We start from the raw sequence: 23,889 nt of genomic DNA, 5'->3' as shown, positions 1-23,889 counted from the left end.
ACATTAATAATCCTCCAGGACTGTAACATGCTCATGTTTAACCCAAACAATGTGTCATGTGACTGCAGTTGGTTCACATCCAGGTCGGAACACGTTCTCACCACAAACGAACCGCACCAGAGTTCGTTTGTAACCGGACTGAGTCCACCTCTTCAAGAAGGTCTGGGTCTGGTTGTTTTGGTGCACACCTGAGTGTGATTGCTGTGTTCACACCTGCCCAAACGAACCGCACTGAGGGGGTAAACGAACTTGAGTTTGATTGAACCGAACCAAACAGGGCAGGTGTGAAAGCACCCTAAGAGTGTGGGAGGGTGTGTAGGTATGAAAGAGTTCAGCATTCGGCATGTGACCTGTGCAGACAGCAGAAGCTCAATATTGTTGCTTCCCACCTCTTCTTCTTGTCGCAATTAGAAAGTAAGAAAGTAAGGAAGTTGGCACCATCTGATCTGGTATCTGTCAGTGTAATTTTAAACTCGTTTTTTTTATCCTTGTGTCTTTCTTCCTTTCTGTTGTTCAGCTGCATTAGCGTCTGGGAACCTTGATGGTAAATGCTTGTCACTTGGTCTTTAGTGCCCCTCTGAGTGGGTGTTCAACCTGGTAGGAGGGGGAGGAAAACAGAGTTCACACATAAAACTGGAGAGCTATATCTTGTTGTTAAGCCCTGTAGACCTGGTGACTACTAGAGCTTTTTTTTTTTTTTTCGTTTGCTCTGTGGTGTGACGCTTTTTTGTCCTGTGTTGTTTCCATGCGGTTGTTTCATCTCTTCAAAGGGAGGCTTGTGAGGAACGACACACAAGGAGGAAGTTGAAACAGCGAGCTCTTTTCCAGTGAGAATTAGCAGCAAATTTCCTCTTGTCTTCTCTTCAAAGCTCCTTATCCCAGCGCTCCCTCTCAGATTACAGTTAGATTTCCAGTTTCAACATTCTTAGCAGTCGCTGTCTATCCGCGGCTGGGGTGTGATCTTACTCTTCACTGGAGAGACTGAAGAGATGCTGTGCTTTGTGAATTCACCCATCCAGAACGCATCAGTGCAGATAGCATCCACAGCCTCTGTTTTCCTCCTTTCTTTATCAAGCTGTGACACTCTTTTCTTTTAAAATCTCATCACCTCTTGATGTCGCAGCAAAACTTGAGACATCAGATGATAAAAATACAATTACTAAGGCACATGATGGTGTTATAAGAATGGAAAGTGTAAGGGTGCTAAATGTGATCCAACTTGTTTGTGAATCTCCAGGTAACATAGCTGAATAAATAAATAGCTGAATAACCACATTTCTGTGTTCCTTCCTCCATAAACAAGCTCATATTGCCTCCTCTGCTCTGCTGGTCTCCTCTGATTGCTCTGTTTGACAGAATAAAAGATTGTCTCTGCAAAAGACTAAGCAGTTTCAGATGTGACGGCTTATACTGCAGGCAGGATGGATGGTGACACAGAGAGAAAATGAAGAACGGGGATAGGTTCCTATTAAACTCTGAGTTAAATTCCCTCGTGCCTGCAGCGCAGCCGGATAGCTGAGCGGTTCAGCTGAGGTATCGTGAAAGCCCTGATTACATCTAAGATGACGTTAAGCAGAGCCGGCGTGTTAGGGAGCGTAAAATCATTTTCATAACAATATGTCGTCAGTGTCTCATAGATGAGAGTATCAACAAGGCAAAACATGACACTTTCTTTAACCACTTGAGGCAGTTATGGTAGATTATTATTTAATGACTAACTTTGCATAAACTGAAATGAAGTGTAGAGCTTCACTTTCGGAGCAGCGAAGTGTTTTAAAGGTCCAGTGTGTAGGATTTGGTATATTGGCAGACATGGAATATGATTTAAAAAAGTGTGTTTCTTTTAATGTATAATCACCTGAAAATAAGAATAAAGGTGTTTTTGTTACCTCAGAATGAGCCGTTAATATCTACATAGGGACCTCATCTACAGAGTCCGCCATGTCGTTCTATGAAAGCCCAGAATGGACAAATCAACACTTGTCACGTTTCCATGTTTTTGCATTGGTCACCATAGCTAACAGCCTTGCCAGAAAAACTCTACCGAAAGAGGCGTACCGTACGCCACTTCCCACAGGAAGGTTGTGATTTATAAAAACTGACTTAATGGGAGAAACTTTAACCCATGCTTAGGAACATTTTAGAGACGGAAATTGGCGACGCAGATGGTGGGGTGGAAGCCTGATTGTAGAAAGTGTTGAATATTTTTTTGCGCATTGTCCATACGTCCAGTTTAAATATGGATCCTACGCGCTGTTTTATAAATGAGGCCCCAGGTCAATTTGTTTTGAAGATGAAGAGACCTCTGTGGGTAATTTGGCTCCCAGTAAATACCTCCTGAACATCTGGATCTTAAGTTATCGGAGAAAAAAGGTGAGCACACCGGGTGCAGCAGCACATAGAAATAGGAAACACTGTTTTGTAATGTAAAACAGAGCAGGAGCTGAGGCGAAAGGCAAAGCTTTCGATTTACTGGTCCATCTACGTCCCAACACTCACCTTTGGTCATGAGCTCTGGGTAGTGACCGAAAGAATGAGATTGCGGATACAAGCGGCCGAAACTTCCTCCGTGAGGTGGCTGGGCTCAGCCTTAGAGATAGGGTAAGGAGCTCAGACATCTGAAGGGAGCTCGGAGTAGAGCCGCCACTCCTATGCGTCGAAAGGGGTCAGTTGAGGTGGTTCGGGCATCTGATCCGGATGCCTCCTGGGTGCCTCCCACTGGAGGTGTGTCGGGCACGTCCCACTGGTGTCAGGCCCCGCGGCAGACCCAGAACACGCCGGAGGGATTACATATCTCGTCTGGCCTGGGAACACCTTGGGGTCCCCCAGGAGGAGCTGGAAAGTGTTGCTGGGTAGAGGGACGTATGGGGTGCTTTGCTTGGCCTGCTGCCCCCTTGACCCGGCCCCGGATAAGCAAACAAAAACAGATGGATGGAACTACTTAATTCAGTGTCTAAATTACCATGTCTGTGTCTGTTTGTTTTCGAGAGGAGACCTCTGCGAATAATTTGACGAGGAGTAAAAATCTCTTGAACATCTAGATCAGGAAAAAGGTGCAAGTTCTGTCTGTAAGGGAATCATGGGAATCATCATTTAGAAGATGTACAGCAGGGCCCACTGGTAATTGCATCCCTGTTAGTTCAACATTGGTATTTATAACCTTCCCCCAAAGCCAAAAACCCCCGGACATTCCCATACAACATGTATAAAAGAGCCAACAGTTCTCTGGGGGCAAAATGAGCCATAAGGGTCCTGTACCGGCCCCATTTCATGTCTTAGTCTAGGCGTTAGATTTGCTTTATGACAGAATTTCAAGTGTATAAACTGGTGATTTAGGTCTCTTGAGGCACCAGTGACATCCCAGTTTAAATCAGTGTTTTTACCAGTTTTAATTTCTGGAAGAGTCATCTGCGGGTAATTCGGCTCACCATAACAACCTCCTGGACAATGATCACTGAAGGAATTCTAAACAGAAAGAAGTTTCAGCTGGTTGCAGTCTTCAACCCTCACCACTAGATGCCACTAACTCCCCTAAATCTCACCCACTCTTCCTTCAAGTGAAAAACAGAAGTAAATATTTTATAAAGGTCAAGAAAAGAGAAATACGTTTGAACTCACTTTGCAACTGTTGCTTCAAGATGATTTCAGACACAAAGCTGCTGACCTTGACCGTCACCCCTCGCTATACTGTAAAACATGTCACTGATTTTTACTCCCATGTCCCCTAGCCTTGGTTAATGAACATGAACAAATCTTTCCCCGGTGGAAACAGGTGGTAAGGCAGTAATCTTTATTGGAAACAACGTTCACAGTGAATATGCTGTGGGGGGAATTCACAAATTAATTCTTTGCTTTATTGCAAATAGGGATGCCCCAGAAAATGTCTGGCATCAACACATTTTTTACTTAAGTAGCATTATTCTGACAAGTCACCATTATACATTTATGTTAAATCATTATATTCCACTATATTGCCATGGAAACTAAGCTGTGCGTGGGATTTTGAGGAGAAATTGCTTTGTGAATGCACTGCAGATATAAAAGTGCAATTATTGAGCAAACAGGCAGAAGGTCAACAGTGAAGTTAAATTTCATCCATTCATGTTACTTGGTGCACAACTTACTAAAGCCGTCGTCTCTGATTCTCCTCACTTGTGTGTGCGGCATTAATATAGTATTTAATTGCATCCTTAAGGAATAAAAGTGGTGCTGCCGTTCACACAAGTCAAAGTAAAAGTGTGCAATTAAAATCCTGTTCATTATCATTATCATCAGTTACACTTGCTCTGTATTCTGACAGCTGTGCTGCTGTGAGGGAGAAGGTTTTTTTTCTGTGTTTCATATTTTAATAATGTATTCATAGCTTTGTGGTCCCAGCTCTGTTGACTATTCATGAGGTAGACACAGATTCACCCCTGAGTGCTGTATTTGGACTTGAGTCAAATCTCTGTGGGCATGTTGGATACAGTGTCACTTCTGGCTAAACCCATCCTCCCTCGTTAGTGAATGGTACATTCCACTTATTTGGATGTGCCCTTTGTCTTAAAAATAGACAGTATAAAAATAATGACCACAGCCATCGTGACAACACCCATTAGTTTGTGGACTCCTGTTTCGAAGCCGCAAGTTTGGCATTTTGGAGTGAGAAGTGACCATATTTGGACAAGAGGGTGAAGCTAACCCTAATGCTAGCTGCTAGCTTGGTTAGCATGGTGCATTTACAGTCTGTGGTTAATTGTGATAATGCTAATGCTAATTTTCACTGGACAAAAACAGGCTTAAAACCATTAAAACAAAATGTACTGGCCAAAAAAAAAATGTTAGGCAACCAAAATGTTACGATTGACTTTCATGAACTGAAAACATATTGAAATGGTGATAGCTACAGCTACGCCTATACCAGGAGTAGACAACCTTCTCTAATGGCTACCTGTGGCTTTGACCAAAAATTAGGCTAGATTGAAATGTATAACGCTTATTTTTGAACGATAATTCTTACATTATCCAATAATAACAATGTGTAACCTATAGGCCTACAACAAATTAAAAAGAGAAAAGGTTAAACATTTCGTCAACTAAAACGTGAGTCATAGCGACGTCTACAGCCGGGCGCATTTTCTCTAACTTTTGCTGGACATCCAGAGCGGTATCTTGTCTCGAATCTCTTTAGCAAAGCTACCTTTGGAATCCACATCCAGAGAGGAGTAGTCTTGTAGGAAAATATTGAATTTAATAGTACATAGACAGATTTGTTTGCTTTCGTGCAAGGTACCAAATATCCATTAATACCTTACTGCAGAGTAGCCACCGTACAACCTATTAATGATTAGACCTATTGGCAATGTTGATAAGCTAATATTGACTTAATAAGGCTGTGTTACCTTTATTATAAGGCTCAAATATTCTTTGTGGCTCCAGACAGATTAATGGTGATTAATGACAGATTTACTTACACTAAATGTGAATAACTTACAGGGTAATCCAGGAATGGAGACATTTTCTGACTTTATGATCGATTCAGAGGCAGGGAGTTGCCTTTTTTTTGGTCTCTCTTGTTTATCATGCCTGTAAATCTGAAGGAATTACGTTCTTCTTTGGTGCTCTTGGCTATATCTGTATGCAAAATTGAAGCAGCTAACCTAACAGCTAACAGTCTGTTTTTATACATCTAAGAACTTCCCTAAAAATGGGCTGCTTGGCAACCAGATCAGGCGTCTACTTTAGACAGGCCTTTATATATTGGGACTAGGCTTTTAACTGAAGTTTTAGGGTATTTTGATAAAACTAAAGACATTTCCACTTTAAATTGATGCCAGAAAGGAACAAATTAATGTGTGAAAATTCACCAGAATGCAGGAAATTCAGTGTTTGGTGCTTAATATGGCGGAAGATCCCAACTTCCCCAAAATCTTACAATGAAATCTATGCCCTTGGTTTAGTGTCAACATTTTTGCAACTTGCCAAATACATTAATTAGCAACATTTTCTCATTTCGTAATTGAAAACATAATTTGCTCGGCATTATGATTCCCTCAAAACTTATTTGCTGTTTCAGATTAGTTGTATATGAATGTAATTTCTAGGAGACAGGGTTGGTATGGGTTGTGGCTGCTGCAGTGAACCAGGCATCTAATTAAGACAGGCCTTTATATGTTAAAATCTGTAGCCACACCGGGCTAGTAAAAGAGCAAAGGCATTTAATTGAAGTTTAACAGTATTTTTCCCCTCCACCATGCTCCTGAGGTTGCTGCTTGGTCTTAAACTGTGTCATTGTCGGCAGGTACCACTCGGCTGCCCAGAGAGGGGGAAGTTCCCGGAGTGGACTACAATTTCATCAGTGTGGGGGACTTCCGTGACCTGGAAGAAAGTGGATTGCTGCTGGAGAGTGGCACCTATGATGGTATGTCTCAGTACATCACACACATACCACGACTGTAGCAGTGAAATTCCAGTGACAGCAGGTGATGCAGCATTTAACTGCTTGACATGAGTTTATTTACAGTATGTTCTCACACAGAGCGCGCTCACCATGAAATAGCTGATTATGAGCATTATTAGTTGAGACTGCAACTCGACCTCGTGTTACGGATAATGAGAAACAGGTGGCGACAGGATGAAGAAGAAGAGCTTGTCATAATATTACAGGATGACGGTTACTTTTTAATGAGGAGCTGTCACAACACATGGTGTACAGCACAAACGTAACACACCTCTTTCTTTTTTACACTCCTTCTGACTCTCTGATGCATCAGGAAAACCCCCGCACTCACCAGGTGTTGCGTTACCAGCGTACACGTTACTATGGTAACCAAATGATCTTACATATACAGGCTTTATTCGCTGCTTACACAGATCGCAGACGGGTTTGAAAGTAGTTTAGCCTTTGAAGCGCTGCTAAAATCACATATTCATAGAATATCATGAAATATCTTGGTCGGTCAAATTTGCTGTCACACCACAAACGAAGCACGCTCAAGTTCACTTTGAAGACGCAGCTTTTCATGTGCTCTCAGCTTGTTTGGACCTCATCAGGATTCAGTTGACAGCTTTCACCCCAGCCCGAATGAACTGAATCAAACTGGCGCCGCAGGTCGCGAGATACCCATCGAACAGGCTAGGTGTGACAGCGCCCTTAGAGATGAGGTAGAATAGGGAAGACCATAATAGAAAAACTACTGCCCAAAGAATGAAGAGAAACCATAGAAACAGAGTATTAAGTTATCACTACGATACATGGTCTCAGTCCTCCCCAAGGACATGGCTTCATCTGAGGATGAATCCCCACACGATGCCCGGGTTATTAGTTCTCCTGTGAATGTGCTGAGCTGTCCAGCATTAGGTCATGGGATCAACACATTGCCCATGTCATCAACCGCCTGTCACCATACACGTGAAATAGCTGGAGATAATATATCCCCAAGCGATTCTGTTGCCACAAAGAGCTTCACCGTGGTCCTCTTACACGTCGTGTTGGGAATGTGTAGCTTCACCGTCAGCCCTGTGTCCCATATCCAGCCCCGAGGGACTGGCCCTTCAACCCTGAACCTATGAACCAGTCAACAGGATGAATAATGGATCTGCTCCGCCCTTACCTACTTAATGTGACACAGCCGTGTGTGTATTGGGAGCACAGATTCAGAAGCCCTGGAAAGTTAATTATTAATTACCAGACTTTTGACCCGTGAGTCTCTGCAGATAAACTGAGAGATAAAGTTTTCGCACACAAACACAGATTTACAGACAGACAGGCACTTGAATGCGGGGACAGAGGGAGAGATATTTACTGCATAATGAATGATTTCCCCACGGTGGGTTAGTCATTGACTACAGATCTGTTCGCCAGCGTACTGTAGATTGTAAAGGCAGCTTTGAGGGCCCATTCACACAGAAAAACAGTGCTTCAGAGGAACATTTTTAAATTTGTATTGAAGTGTATTTCATTCATGTGGGGCACGGCTGCAACACTGGTTCATGGCTGGTGGTCCTTTTTTAAAATTTAGCCTTTATGTAACCAGGTTTGTTCCATGATCTCTTTTACAAGGGAGACCTGGCCAAGAATATGTAAAAGCAACTAGATTTAAAGGTCCAGTGTTCAGGATTTAGGGGGATACATTAGTGGAAATGGTATATGATGAAATAAATATGTGTTCGTTAGTGTATAATCACCTGAAAATAGGAATCGTTGTGTTTTTGTTACCTTAGAATGAGACGTTTATATCTATATAGGGAGCGGGTCCTCGTCCACAGAGTCTGCCATGTTGCACTGCCATATTTCTACAGTGGCCTACAACAGACAAACCAAACACTGGCTATAGATTGGGCCATTTGCATTTTCACATCAGCCACTGTAGTTAGCAGGAGAGCCCTGATTGGGACTGTGTTCCCTATCCTGCTCCTGTCTGAAGGAGAAGAAGAAGAAGAAGAAGAAGAAGGAGAAGAAGAAACAGAAGACGAAGAAGTAGAGGGAGAAGAAGACGAAGAAGAAGAAGGAGAAGAAGCAGGACTGTTTTCACTATCCCGGACTGAGTTATGGACTGAGCTACTGCCGCCCCAAAGGAGGAGAGAGAGGGGATGACATGCAGCAAAGGGCTGCGACTGTGGCAGTGACATAGCCTTTGTACATGGGGTGCCTGCTCCACCAGGTGAGGCGCCCCTTCAGCTGGACTTTATACTATTGCTGCTGCTCCTACAGTGTGTTATCTGTTGCCCCCCGTTCCCACTGGGTGTGTGTCAGCATGGCTACAGGTAGTTTCTGTCAGGTTTCTATCCATCTATAATGAAATTCACTTCCTTGCGTTGGACACTAGTGGCATCATCTGTATATTTACAGAGAACTTAAAAGCTTTCTTTCCCAGTTCAGTTGTGACTCTGGGCACAACAAAACGCAAAAAGCCCTGCAAACAGAAATTGTAACTTCCATGTTTGAGATTTAAAAGAGAAGATAAGTAGGTAGGACTTCTACTAAGGATAGCTTTGTAAATAAAAACATACTAAAATGAAATGTGAACGTAACTTCTGTGGACGCTGGCTGGATTACATGCTTAATGAATTTTACATCATCCCACTGTGGACAGAGACAGGTTCAGGTGTAACAGAAAACAACTGTTATTGAATTATATGCAATAAACACACCTGATTTGATGATACCATAAACTGCCTCTTGGTGCAGCCGAGCACTTTATCTTTTTTTATCTCCCTATATTTTAATTTGTTGCAGCTTTTTATGACATGGACTCTTCATTTTGTTTTGTGCTGTGGGTACAGTATTCACTCTTTTATGTCCTCTGTTTTATTGTTTCCATGCTGCCTCGCTGCAGAAAGAATTTTCCTCTTGTGGGACAAAATCTGAACTGAACTGAACTTTGAGTGTAAAGGACTTGGGGAAAACCACACTCCATTCCCATGTCATGATTCATCTCTCTCCCCCTCTCTTGTGACATGCCTTGCTTTCTGCAGCGCACGATACATTTCTCTGTCTGAACGGGGCCTTACTGTATATGTGGTCAGTTTAATGGAAACATCAAACCTGGGCAGCCATGTTCAGCGCTGTGACTAATCCTCCAGGCCCGTGAACAACAGGGGCTGGATGTATCCACAGTTAATCTGTAACTAAGAGTGACACTCACTCCCACTGCTCTGCTGGAGCCAATATCTGAGACAATGACGGTTTCACAGACTGGGTGTCATATCGCTCACCAATAATAGAAAGTTATTTCAGAAGTCCAATATTATGAAAATACTTAACCAAGCATAAAGGAGGCAAATTGTGTGTGTTTATGAGATCGCTCCTCAGCATTAATCCAGTACATTTTCAGCTCCCAACAGTGTCGCTCCGTGCATTCCAAGCAGGTCTTAGCAGCGAAGTTGACTCAGCCGTTGGTGAAGTGGATGGGGAAGTTTTAAGACCGCCTGAAAACAAAGAGAAATTGGTTTGCCAGTTTTTTGTTTTACAGAATGATGAAAGTGTCAGGGTGTGAGTAATACTTGTTGCCTCGGCTGTGCCGAAACTCTCGAGAATTAGATTTGCGTGCGTGCCAGAGTGTGTGCATGTATGTGAATTAGGGCATATCCAATTTTCTAGCCCTCACCGTGGTCGGTACAGAAAAGCCAGTCGTATGAATCATTCATGGCAGAGACAAGGAGCTGAGATGGACAAACAGAATTCAAGGAAAGCAGGTGTCTCATTTTGTTGAGACTCAGAGTTAGCAACAGTGTGGGTTGGTACAGATTTTGATATAAAGATGTTCACTTTCATGGCTTATTATTCCCCGAGTTATGCTGACATTGCAAACGTTTATTTATCCCATATGCCATTAAATCGTGGGCTTGGTTTTCTAGTTGTGTAATGCAAGGTGGTTACAGATCAGCAGACTGTTACTGTGGTGCTTCATTAGGTTGCATAGCTGCACTGTCCATGTTTACAAGACTGTTATGGGAATCATTATCTTGATTACATGTTGGAGGTTTAGAGCATCATGGGTGAGTGAAAGTGGCCCAATGCAAGGAGGCAGCGGAAATATAAAATAGTACAGAGTTACACACCGTGGATAAATCAATAAAGACGAGACAAAGAAAAAAGGGCTTAGTTGTCGACAAGACAGTGCTATGGTACTTTCGCTCTAGCTTGCAGTTAGGCCCAATCCCATTTTTAGTTGTACCCCTAACCCACATTTGCGTGTGCTCCTTTGTCCCTCGGAAAAGAGTGGTTGAAATCTTACCATGTGAAACAAGCAAGATGTTCTCATGCACTGTTTGTACTTTTCCGAAGTACGTAAAATATCTACATATATTATGTAACCATGAGCGGCTAATTTGTGTATAAGCCACAGCAAGGCTGCAATTAGTCAACCAGTGCACTGGCAGGAGTTAAGAAGGAAGCAGTCCCTTAAAGAAGCAGGTTGGGGTGGTGCTTGTGTCACAAAACACAGGACTTTCTGCAGGACACTGGTGTTCAGAAACGTGTGAACTTAAACCTAACCTCCCTAACTTTATCTTAGGGTGCTTTCAGACCTAGAGTTGTCTTGCTTTGGTCTGAATCAGGGGACTAATTATGTTTTAGGTTATTTCCATGTGGGAAAAATCCAGGAAGTAAACCAAACGTTGAAGAAGAGTACACTTGCAAGATAAATGTGACACTTTCTAATGTCACAATGGAGGGACAACTACGCAGGTTAATTTTAGCGCTGCTCATCGTGGACTATATTGCTGTCATTGTTCATTTTAGTCAAACCATACAGTTTGAAAACGAGGCGCAGCTCCAACTAGAAAACAATGTTTAACCGGACTGAGACCACCTCTTCAAGAAGGTCTCGGTCCGGTTTTTTGGTGCACCCACCGCACTGAGGGGGCAAACGAACTTGAGTTTGACTGAACCAAACCAAACAGGGCAGGTGTGAAAGCACCCTAAAGCGCATAATTTTACTTGATGTACATCAGTTCTTTCATGGGGTGCTATATCGTAGGGTATTATACAAACAGCTGTGTGCGCATTTGAGTAGGATGTGATACAAACCATTGTAGGAGGATACATTGAATTTCATTACACTTGGTTTGGAGTGTGATTAAAAAAGTACTCTGTTCACTTGCCTTACCCCTCCATCCCAACAAGGTTTGGGACACCCCCTGGCGTGAACGTACAAAATGGAGGAGTAAGGGCTAAGTGGTAGGGATAAGAGGTGTATTGGGACTGAGCCTTACAGTGTGTAGTTGTGGGCCTGCTGTGGGCCACTCTGACAGGGGATGAGGATGTAATCCCCTTTGTTTGCGCAGTACAAAATGTATTCCCCTCGACAATCATGGATTTCACTGCCAAAGGAATGACCATTTACCATCCCCTCGTTCTGCTGGACCACATTGCCTACAACCATTTTATAATAGGGTCGTTTCTGATATAAAAGGCTTTGTGAAGTTCTGAGGCAGAGCTGCATGGCTGTGGATTAGATAGAAACAGGGCAGCGGGCCAGAAGTCACAGAGAAGGGAGGGTGCAAAGGTGCTGCGCTAGCAACAGCTGCCCACTCCTAGGAACTGGCAAATCAGAGGCTTGAAAGATTAAGAAGTACCTCCGCTCTGAGGACTGCACTGCTGATATCATAGGAGTCGGATTAGTGTTGTTATTGCGCACGTCCAAATAAAATAAGAGAACAAAAAAAAAAAAAAAAAAAGCTGAAGGAGGAAGCGGAAGAACAAAAAATGGAGGGATAAAGAGAGAGGGATTAGGATGGATGACAGCAGCTAAATAAGAAAAAATAAGGACGGGAGTAAAGATGGGAAGGGTGTCGGTGCGCAGACTGAGTACATAAACATTAACTAGAAGAAAAGTTTATGTGTGAGAAGCAGGTCAGCTAACAGTGGATTGTGAGGCTATGCACCACACACACACACACAAGCACAGGGAGTAGAGGAATGCGGGGTTGACAAGGTTGGCTTGTGGAGTGTGAGCGTCCATGCCAAGCAGGGCCGGAGCCCTGTGCCAAGGCTGGAGCACAAGATGGGCTTCACCCGCCTGGGGCACTGGCAGTCACTGATGAGGCCTGGGCAGCCAGGGCGCTGCCCGAGAGAGTGGAAGCCCATCCTCAATGATTAATGAGGGTCTGTGACTGCGGCTGGCAGGTTCAAAGAGGCAGAGGGATAAACGCAGAGTGAGGGTGGAGTGGGATGGGGGGAGCTCTGGGAGGGAGCCGGTGGAGACTGAGCTGGAGTATAAACCCTAGAGAGGTTTTCCAAAACTTCCACAACCTAAGGGGAGACTCCAGTTTCGATTTGTGTTTGAAATAGGGCTGGGTGTCGTTTGAAAAAATACGATACCAGTACCAATAGCTGTACCTTTAAAATGAAACCAACACCAAGATAATTTAATTCCTTTTTTTGCTTCATTCTGTGCTCATCATGTGAATGGAGGCATTTAATTGCATAAAAGCCACCAGATGCCACTGGCGTCTAGTAGAGCCAAGGTTTAGAACATTTCGGTGCCATTTTGGCACACTGAACTCCATCAAATACACCACACTCAACTTTACCACACCACACACTGTATGGGCAACCCTGTCTCTTAGAAGTTACATTTGTGTGTTACTAAACATTGTTGTGGCAACATAATTGCTGCCTGCATTATGGTCAGAGACTACATTTCCTTGAGGTAACAAAACACGACATTCTTGGGCCACACAGGGTTCAGACAGACATGGTTGAGGATGATGGCGAGCGTACAACATGCACTTTGAGTTCACATCCACACTCCTGCTTTAGGGTTAGGCAACAAAAGCAGTTTGGTTAATTAAAAAAAAGTAATAAAACAATAATGCTGTAGTCACAACAGGTGGGTACTGTATTGGAAGATTGGCAGCAAACAACTGAAATACTTGTGAACATTTTGCTGATGTGTTAAGTACATAGGCGTCAAGATCGGGGGGATGCAGGGGACATAATCCTCTATATATTTCGGTCAGTACCTCAAGGGTATCAAGTACCAATCCCAGCCCTTGTTTGAAAACAAGAAACCAATACACATTGCTAAATGACTATTACTACATGAATCTTTGCTCCCTAGCATTTCCATCACAGCTTCTAGCTTCTAACTGTGAAGGGTGTAGTGACAGGGTGCTTTCACACCTGCCCTGTTTGGTTCGGTTCAATCAAACTCAAGTTCGTTTGCCCCCTCAGTGCAGTTCATTTGGGCAGGTGTGAACACAGCAATCACACTCAGGTGTGCACCAAAACAACCAGGCCGAGACCTTCTTGAAGAGGTGGTCTCGGCCTGGTTACAAATAAACTCTGGTGCGGTTTGTTTGTGGTGAGAACGTGTTCCGACCTGGATGTGAACCAACTGCAGTCACATGACACATTGTTTGGGTTAAACATGAGCATGTTACAGTCCTGGAGGATTATTAATGTGCACCTCCTCCTGTACTGCCTTAATATGCACATTCAGCACGTCCAATGCATCAAAACATTGTTTTCTAGTTGGAGCCGCGCCTCGTTTTCAAACTGTATGGTTTGACTAAAATGAACAATGACAGCAATATAGTCCACGATGAGCAGCGCTAAAATCAACCTGCGTAGTTGTCCCTCCATTGTGACATTAGAAAGTGTCACATTTATCTTGCAAGTGTACTCTTCTTCAACGTTTGCTTTACTTCCTGGATTTTTCCCACATGGAAATTCTGACCAGTCAAGAGCAACTTTCTTGCGCAAGGCATTTGATCTGGTCCGCTTGTAAATGCTGCCGTGAGAACACGCTTTGTCACAAATTTCGTCCGTGATTCGGGCCAAGGCAAGCGAACTCTAGGTCTGAAAGTACCCTTTGAGTGGTTGTGTCTCCCTGCAGACGAAACTCTGGTCACAGTTCTCACACTTTATTCAGACTCATGAGTTGGAGATGATATACGCTGGCAGCTGCTCGCTAAAACTGATAATGTGACAGTTATCATTTGTTCTCATCCATAAAAACACACGGCGTCACTAGTGCATATTTCAGCTCGGGGGATCTCTGCGGTCACGGCAGCCTTTTAACAGGAAACAAGTTTAAAAAACAAAAAATGCCCCCTTTGACATGAAACTACTTCGTCCTGGCAGCAAACACAAACGTGCATGTGTAACATGAGTGAATGGCTGTGTAATTCACCGACAGTGCCAAGCAAGTGTTGGCCCGGGCTGTTAAAATGAAAATGGCTTTGCTTTGCACTGTCCACCCACCACTCTCAGAAAGCTGCAAAAAGAGCTTTAATGTAATCACACTATGTCGAAATTATCAGCCCTCTGCGCTCACTGTTTCTGCTGCTGTTACCTTCAACACGACGGCTACTTGTCATTTTGCCACAGCGTGACTAAAGTGGAGCAAGATTGAAATTACATAAGCTGTTGATGACCAGAAATGTTGAATTTTACAGTGTGATGAGCTGTAATATTTTTATCCACCGTCCTTTTTCTTCTCTTTAAGACGAACGTTGCATCTCAAAGGTTAAACATAACCACCAAATAGAGATGTAGATGAACCTCATCTGCTGCTTCTAACCTCCTGCTCAGTCGACACTCAGAGCACAGTGGAGTAGAAAGTATAGATTTTGTTAACGTGTTTATATAAACGCTCATGTAGCTGAAGAGTTGGTGAGTGGGCGACCTGCAGAACAGCATATTGTAAAATCCCAAGGTCAGAATTTTGATCTATCAGAAGGGATCAGCTTGTGGGAAGAGCGAGTCTTTCTTCGATATTACACTAATTATTTTTGCTCTGTTTATCTCTCATTGTTGCCTTTACAACAGAACACAGCATGTTGACGTGTTGATTCAGCGCCCGCATCAACAGGTGTCTATTTTTGTCCCACACACACGGTCATGGGGAACTGTTAGCATGGTGGCTCCCAGGATTTTCCTTTTTCTGCTCGCCCAGAAAGAACGAACAGCCCATTAATCTGAGGCCGTAATTAAGGTGGAAGATTTGAGGTGGTCACTCTGACACAGACGGGGTTGTCGGAGGGTGACCAGACGTCCTGTTCAAATGAGGACTGGTTTTTAGAATGTGTCCTGGCATCTCAATAGGAAACGTCTTTGTCCTGATAATGAGACATTTGTTAATGAGGCAGGATTATATATCAGGAGCACGGACAGGTTAGGTCATTGTTTTCTCTCTCTGGCATTGAGCGTGAGGGGAAGCACAGCAGCAGCTTCCACGTCACTGGATGAGCTGTTATGGCAGCTATGACTACAGTGAATTTAGATGATGAACTGGGCAGGATGCGTCTCGCTGCTGCCAGTCTAATGGTGGCGGGTCATTGAACAACAAACGGCTCGTTCTGAGCCACAAATGTTCAAATCTGTTAAAGGAATACTTCACCTCCCAAATGACCATTTTATTTCAGCTACTCACCCTTTGTTACGTTGGATTGTTGAAGAAAATGTTTTTCTTGAATGCCTCTGGGAAACGAAGAATCCAAAAAATTGCTTATGATGTTTATTCTTAGTCTTGTGTTTATTCTGTTGATGTATATATATCATAGTAACCATTATAGCACAGTACATATTTTATATTTCTGAATGCAACCCTAGTTTATACAGTGTAATGTAGCACACTGCACATATTTGAACATTTTTACACACTCACAGACAGTGAACATTTATATTTTATTCTTAATATCTTTAGAGTGTTGTGGCATAATGCTCATTTTTAATCTATTAAATTTCGGGCTTTCAAGCGATTAAAAGCATTAATCTAATTAATTACATGCTTTGTGATATATTAATCTAAATTAATTGCATAGGTCAATTTTTGCTTTGAAAGTATTTTTTAAAAATTCAGTTGAAATAAATTTTGGCAGATGTGTCGTGGTAAAGCTGCAGGATTTTGGACACATTTGTCCCCCTCGACGAAGTTAACTGCTAGTGCTAGCTCAGACCTCCAGGTCCGCTGCTAAATGCTTTGCGTTGAGGTGATATTTCAGGCTTTGAGTTCTCCGATGGTACGAAAATTCCTGACTGCAGAAATTGCAGAGAACTGTGCTCCTATCAACAGTTCCATCTGGGCGTTTTTAAAATTGAAACGTTCTATTCAAGGGGCCGAACAGCTTCGTCTCGACTGCCTCCATCATTTAACAAAGCAACTATGACGCACTAGGTCAAAGGGCACCACGGGACACGATTAATCAGAGTTAATTTTTTTAACCTGTTATTTTTTTCTGTGATTAATTAATCGTAATTAAGGCGTAAGATTTTGACAGCCCTAATTTAATTGTATTTTACTGCTTATTTTACATACTTCTTTCTCATACTCCATTCTTACTTCTTATAATTCTTTAGTCTTTACATCAGAGCGACTGAAACAAATCGCAAGTCCACCTCAGGGATCAATAAAGTCGATAAATGTCTGATTCTGATTCTGGTTCTGAATTGAAGTCATTGGGGTCCACATTTAACATTTATTTATCCAGTCGTATGCTCAGTGCTTTCCAAACAGACAGGTAACTGAACAGAAAGTAAAACTTATCTATTCTCTCTTCAAAGCCAGACTCCACTGACAAAAACAGTAATTTTACCTCACTGAACACAGGAGCTGCTGGTCTACCACTGCCTTGATCTGTTCATTTGTTTGTGTTATTGTGTGACTTTGGTGTCTTAAGGGTTTGTTTGGATTCACCTAAGTCACACAGTAACACAAACTAACTAACTGATTGAGGCAGTGGTAGACCAGCAGCTCCTGTGTTCAGTGAGGTAAAATTACTGTTTTTGTAAATGGAGTCTGGCTGTGAAGAGAACTCCGTTCAGTTTCCCTGAGCATACGACTGGATAAATGAGACTTGGATTATACTGCCCGAGTTGTGTGAGAGTTTATAAATGGATGTTTTGATATAGTTTTGCTGTTGTTAAACGTGGACCCCTATGACTTCAATCCATCAAGAATTTACTTGATTCCTTTTTCACCGTGGAGACATGCGAGAAAAACAAAGCTTTCTTCCCAGATTCAAAGTAACACGAGATGAGTAATTGATGCACAAATGGTAATTTGAAGAGTGAAGTGCTCCTTTAAGTTTGACTTCTTCTAACCAGACAACAGCTGCAGCAGCGTAAGTGCTAATTTACAAGCACGAGTCAGTCTTGACACTGACAGCTCCTGACACGCTCAGTACTTTATGAAATAAGGCCTCTCTTCTGTCAGGGGTAATTCATTACCACTTAAAAGACGTGTCTGCTTTTATTCTTTCACTGTGTTAATTTTGTTGTTGTGCCAGTCACATGTTAAGTTGTATTTAATCAGATATTCTTTAGCTGTTTATTCACTTATTTATTAGTCAATCATTTATCTGTTAGAATCACGAATATCCACCTGTTTGATGCGGCTCATTTTTGTTGCCCGTGTTCCGGCTGTTTTTAATAATTAAACCTTATTGTCAGTGCCAGAGCTGGTTGAAATCTTTGATATGATAATACACACTATATAGTGTTGTCACATCAAAAGAAAGATGGGGGAGTTTTTTGTCACATTGGATATTAATAGGATGGAGCATTCTGACTCTATTAAATGGAACTGTGAATAATTAGTAACTGCTATATTACAATATGATTACACATTAAATAAGATGATAGAACCGAGCGTAGAAAGCTGGAGAGTGCCGTGCCCCGGAGTCACGGGATATAAACGCCAAATTAAACTGCGTTTTGTTAAAATAACTCGGAGTAAAAGTAAATGAGGAGCCGCCTGAGATTCAAACAAACTTCTCAATTAATAAACTTCACCAAAAGACCCGACCCCTCACAGAGACGTCTCACTTAATTCCAGACCCAGCCTGCAGTCTTGTGAGTTATTTTCCCAGGCTGCATAATTTTTACATCCGCACTAGATGAAGTTCTACGTTCCCATCAATGACTGTGGCTCATTAGTACAGTATAATTACAACACGATCCATCTCACTGCAGTTCCTTATTGTGGCCGCTGTCTCCTGGCTCCTTGGCTGTAATGGGTACTTACAGAGGCTACTTGTGCCTTTGTGTGAGCCTCAGCGTGCACACAGAGTAAATTACCACTTCTAATTTAACTCCCTCATTTTGCATTCCGACAGTAAGCATCCTGTTAATTACAAACCTAGCAAAGGATTTAACGGTTTTCGATAAGGTGCTGATATTAATACTTCATACATTAAAACACGGATTAATGTAATTACCTTAATTAATTATGATGTATTGAATTGTGTGACGCTCAAGATTAATTGCGCTTTTCAGTGGGTGGGCTGATTGTTGATTTAGAATGTCATAATTATAGCTGATAAAGAAAAGTGTTGTTGAGTTGTGATGGTTTCTGGTGAGTCTGTATCCTGTCTCGTCTTTGGACAATGTTTCCCACCCACTCCATGATGTGCTGCTCACACACAGGAGCACATTCAGTGATGCACCAAAGAGCGCCACAGGAAGTCATTCCTGCCTGTGGCCATCAACCTGTACCACTCATGCACATAACTGTACATATTTCTGATGTTTACTCTTATTCTATTGATGTAGATATTGTAGTTAAATTTCACCAGGGCTGCCACTGACTAAGAATTTTCCTAGTTGCCCAGTAGCCATCATTTAGGGCCATTAGTCGACTAGTCGGCCACATGTTTACGATATTAATTTGATTATGAAATGATATATTTTGGGCGGGGCAACACAATGGTTTGAGTTGAAGGTGTGAGAAAGAATAGTATCAGTAACATTGTTAACACTGTGCTACATTACAGAGAAATACAAAACCGTACTAATGAACCTTCATTAATATAGGCCTATATTTTATCTACAAGTGCACGTCACACACTGAGCGAGCCGCCTGTTGATGACGCTGTGGGCTAATGGGCATGTAGCTACTTCCATGTTTCAGATGATACGTCATGTTTGTAGTCGACCAATGAAGAGGAGTTTACATATCACCTTGGGTTCGTCCTTCACCTTCTCAAAATCATCCCACACTTTGGATTTCCTGCCCGACATGTTATTAACTAGCTAAGCAACCTTAACAAGCACCGTGTAGCCTATTTACCTGAAATCCTGAGTGCAGAGCTGATCTTCTTCCAGGACAGATGTAAAGCTCTGGGTAGCCCTGCACTAACATGATCAACTTTTCTGTATTTATCAGACTGAATAATTACTGAAGATCATATCTGTCGGCTGTGATTGGTTTGTAACCTGACCACTGCGGGTTCAGTAAAAGCTTCTGTCACACGATATAAAGTTTATAACTCACCTGAAATGCCTTACGATCATCCATACATTAATTATATTCCAACAGAAACAGCATTGATACGCTCCCAGAGGTGCAGACGATCAAATTCAGTAAATATTAAGCCCAAAATCATTGTGTTCAAGAATGGCAGCTTTTTTGTATCATATGTCACCACGGTTACCAAGGGTCATTTTGGAGTCTCCTAAACATCCTTTTTGGAAACGCCTAAACATGTGTAAAACAGTCATTTTCTGTAGTACTGTTATGAAATTTGAGCTTGGACTAGATAAGCTCTCATACTTTGGTTCCATAGTGTTTACCAGCTCTACCTCCCAGTTACAGTCATCTGCTGCATCTTTTTTCAAGAAAAAAATACAGGCGAGATATAAAACTTTCTTATTTCAGTATGTTGAAACTTGTATAACTTAATGACAGAAGCACTTACAGTGAGAAAACCTCTGAGTGTTACCCTTTAAATGAGACCATGCATGTACAGGTGCTAAATACAGAACAGGAACAGCTTTCAGTTCATTTTTAGTATGCTTTGGAAAGGTGTTTTTGTCGAATTATGCAGAATTCATAACAGTTTAATAGGCTGTTGAAAATATTTATTTAAATGAGAGACTGAAAGTGAAAAAGAAAAACTAGTGTGCCTCATTTTGTTTTGTGTGGAAACCTTAATTCCATTGTCACAAAATTTCTGTCAGTAAGAAAGTGCTTTCTCCTTCTCTGCATTGCCTCCAGTCGTCCCTCCTTTGTTCCATTCTCATTTCTCGCTCTTCCTCCCAGCGGACTCCTTCGTCACAGTAGCTGTCCACTCTCTGATGTGCCGTTTAACTGTTACAATACAATGTTCAGCCACTCAGACACAGCTCAGTTTTAAACCACGCTGCAATCCCACACAAACACTGGAGCACTGTGGTTTCCCAGAGACGGAGAACAACCAGTGAATCAATATTTGTACCATACCTGCCCAACTGTTCTCCTCACCTCTCGGGCTTTGAAGTTTTCATCCTCTTCTGTTGTTTCTTATTCTCTGGCAGGGAGAGAGAAGGTAGCGAGTGCTAAAGTGGGTCACCCTCCTCTCCTATAGTTGAGGAAAGACGAAGACTCGCTCTCTGGTGTAAGGCTGTTTGCTGCCTTAGGCACCAACATGACAGCAAAGGCAAGCTGATGGACTTAAAGGGCCAATCGAGCGCTTGGGAACCTACCTTGGCATAAACGCTGCAGTCGCAGTTCCCCGAGGAACGAGGCAGTAAATATGACAGTACAGTCCAGGCTCTTTGGCTTCGCTCTGTTGTTTTGAAACACATAGAAATGCATTTAAAAAGTGTTTAAACACAATAAATAAGAAAAACACACAGTTTGCTTTTCACAGATGGGAAGCCAGCTAGGGATCGTGTCTCTGTTGTTACATTACAGGCTCCTGGATCTGAAGCAACAACATGACCCTCTCCCCGTGTTGGATGAGGCATATGGCACTGTAGGGAAAACAATCACAGGCCAACAGTTTGGGTCAGTCGTGACAGCGATAGCAGCATCCAGTGGGAGTTAGCAAAGGCTAATTTACGTCAAAAATTGAGGGAAAAACACTTTCTCTTATCCAGAAATCCGTTCCAAAACCTGAGTTACAACAGCAAAATCTTGGCCTCGTTTTGTTCCAACCGGTGCGTCTCTGCCAAAAATGATTTGTAGCTGACAGTCAGACTCCCCTGTGCCTTTTGAAGAAATTTAAACAACTGCTACAGTTGGAGTTTGATGGTCTCTTCTTTATCTGGTATCAACAAAGTGGTTTTGCAGCTGCACTGGTGCTGAGGTGTCGCCTCCTTGTCTGTGGTGAACTGCAGAGCCAAGAAAGGATCGCAGTTCTTTCCAACAGTATTTAAGCTTCGTCACTGTGTGTGTGCTTTCTAGTATTCCTGTAGTCAAGAGGTAAAAATGTTCTCATAAGTGTGGAGGAATCCCTCAAGCAGGGTGGTCCAACTGACTCCTAGTCATTGCTTCTATGAGTGGCTGTTGTGGTGTTAGAGCAGTGGTTTAAGATTAAGAGGTAGGTTCGGGTTATCTTAGAATAAGGGTTAAAGGGACAGTTCCTTGCACTTGTTTTGAGTTGCTAATTGTTGGAGATATCGGCTGTAGAGATGTCTGCTTCTCTCTAATATAATGGAACTAGATGGCACTCAGCTTGCGGTGCTCAAAGCGCCAAAAAATACGTTTGTAAAACTCAACAGCAATGTCTCTTTCCAGAAATCATGACCTGGTTACTCAAGATAATCCACAGACCTTGTTGTGAGCAGGTTCATGTAGGAACTATTTTCTTTCTACCGAACTACACCCATCAACTGTATCACCTCACAGACTACCAACTACTAGCTAGCTAGCTTACTTAGCACCTGAGCTAGCTAATATTACAGCTTAGCCGAGGATGTCATTGATATTTACGTCTTGTCTGTGAGTAGATGCACACTTCCTTCTGGGTTGTGATACAGTTGGCAGGTGTAGTTCGGTAGAAAGAAAATAGTTCCTACCGGTTTTGGGCAGTAGCGTCACTGCAAGTAGCAAAGTTACTAATTTAACTGCATTTCTCAGTAGCGTGGTGGTAACATCATGACTTTCTGAGTCAAATAGCTTTTCAGGAGTGAAGTTGATTAAGGGGGCGATCACACCTACAAGGAGCGCTAGAAACAAGACGCCAGTAAAACAATTGATTCCCTATGATACGGCGCGTCTGACTGGTTTTCAAGCATTTTTTATGACAAGCGTCTTTCTGGCGTCTTTTTAGACACGCGTTTGTAGACGCTGAAAGTTGAAATAATCTCAACTTTTGGGTGTCAGACGCCAGCAGCACCATAGCTCCGTCTTGGGTCCATTTTCAATGTTTTGTTCGCCTGGTTGCTCCTCGTAAGGGGCGCTCATTGAAAGGGCGTTTCAGGCATTTCAAGCGTCTTTGAGTAGCGCCACCTGTAGGTGTGATCAGCCCCTAATTGACAGAGTAGCGCAGTAGCGTCCCCAAAAGTTACAAACTCATTTTCTCAGGAAAAGCCCGGAAATGCAGCAGACTTTTTCCTCTGTGGAGGTCTGCATAAAAGTAAGGATAATAACACTGAGGATAAGTAATGTTGCTGATGTTAGTGCCACACTGAGGCATGAAACAAGGGAAGCACTTCCTCATGACATCACATACTAATCCCTCAGTTTATTCTGCTTGCTGCTTCGCTATTGTTTTTTATTTATTTTTTTTTTATTTTTTTTGGCAAGACCCGCTCTTGAGTAACCAGGTCATGATTTCAGGAAAGAGACATTGCTGTTGAGCACCACAAGCTGACTGGCATCTAGTTCTAATATATAGGAAAGAAGGCAGACATCTCTACGGCTGATATCTCCAACACTCTGCAACTCACACCAAAACAATCTAGACTGATAAATAGCACAAGTAAGAGGATTTTTTGGGGGGGTGAACTGTCCCTTTAAGGTGAGGTATTTAGTAATGGGGGTCACAAGTTGGGGTTATGCAATGAACATATCTAAAGAAAGCCTGTACATGTTCAGTTAAACATATTCATGAGTATATTTCGTTGTCTCTCTCTTCCTCTCTTCATCCCAGGTAACTACTATGGGACCCCTAAACCTCCTGCAGAGCCCAGCCCCGTGCAGCCTGACTTGGTGGACCAGGTTCTGTTTGATGAGGAATTTGACACGGAGGTCCAGCGAAAACGCACAACCTCCGTCAGTAAGATGGACAGAAAGGACAGCGCTGCGCCAGAGGAGGAAGACGAAGAAGACAGGCCTCCTATGGTCAACGGCCTGGCTGGTGAGAAACATCATTGTCTGTTTCTTTCACTGCTTCTGCAATTCATACAACTAGTTGTAATGCAGCTGTGCTTCATACCACTTTTCTCCAAATTTAAACCCCAGCAGTTTTTTGTTTACTCGATTTTATTTTTATTTTCCCAGCCGTCCATTATATTATTCTCCGAATGCAAAACAGCAGGACCTTTTTCTCTCCTCCTTATCATTCGTTTCTCCAAACAAACGTTGTCAGGATTAGCTGTTCTGCATGCAAGGTCAGCACTAAATCACAGCCCTGCAAAGTCAAGAAGCAGTCAAAGTCTGGCTGAGATCAATAGCAGCAATCCCTCGGTTACAGGGAGAGACTTTGTCCTTGTTTCATTCCCATACAAGGATGTCCTCACATGGCTCATGGCAC

General features: G+C 42.6%; 1 protein-coding gene across 2 annotated transcripts in view; it reads left to right on the top strand.

The window, feature by feature from the left end:
- The window catches only part of magi3a (membrane associated guanylate kinase, WW and PDZ domain containing 3a), a 194,324-nt gene that overhangs the window by 126,274 nt on the left and 44,161 nt on the right, over window positions 1-23,889 (top strand). For both annotated transcript variants that reach the window (XM_050065066.1, XM_050065067.1), the window contains exons 3-4: window positions 6,281-6,400; window positions 23,287-23,493. In XM_050065066.1, coding sequence (XP_049921023.1) covers window positions 6,281-6,400; window positions 23,287-23,493 — 327 coding nt within the window. The remainder of the gene's footprint in view (window positions 1-6,280; window positions 6,401-23,286; window positions 23,494-23,889) is intronic.

Source organism: Epinephelus moara, chromosome 16, assembly GCF_006386435.1.
Source record: "Epinephelus moara isolate mb chromosome 16, YSFRI_EMoa_1.0, whole genome shotgun sequence".
Classification (NCBI taxonomy): domain Eukaryota; kingdom Metazoa; phylum Chordata; class Actinopteri; order Perciformes; family Serranidae; genus Epinephelus; species Epinephelus moara.
This window is presented reverse-complemented; position numbering and strand designations above follow the sequence as displayed.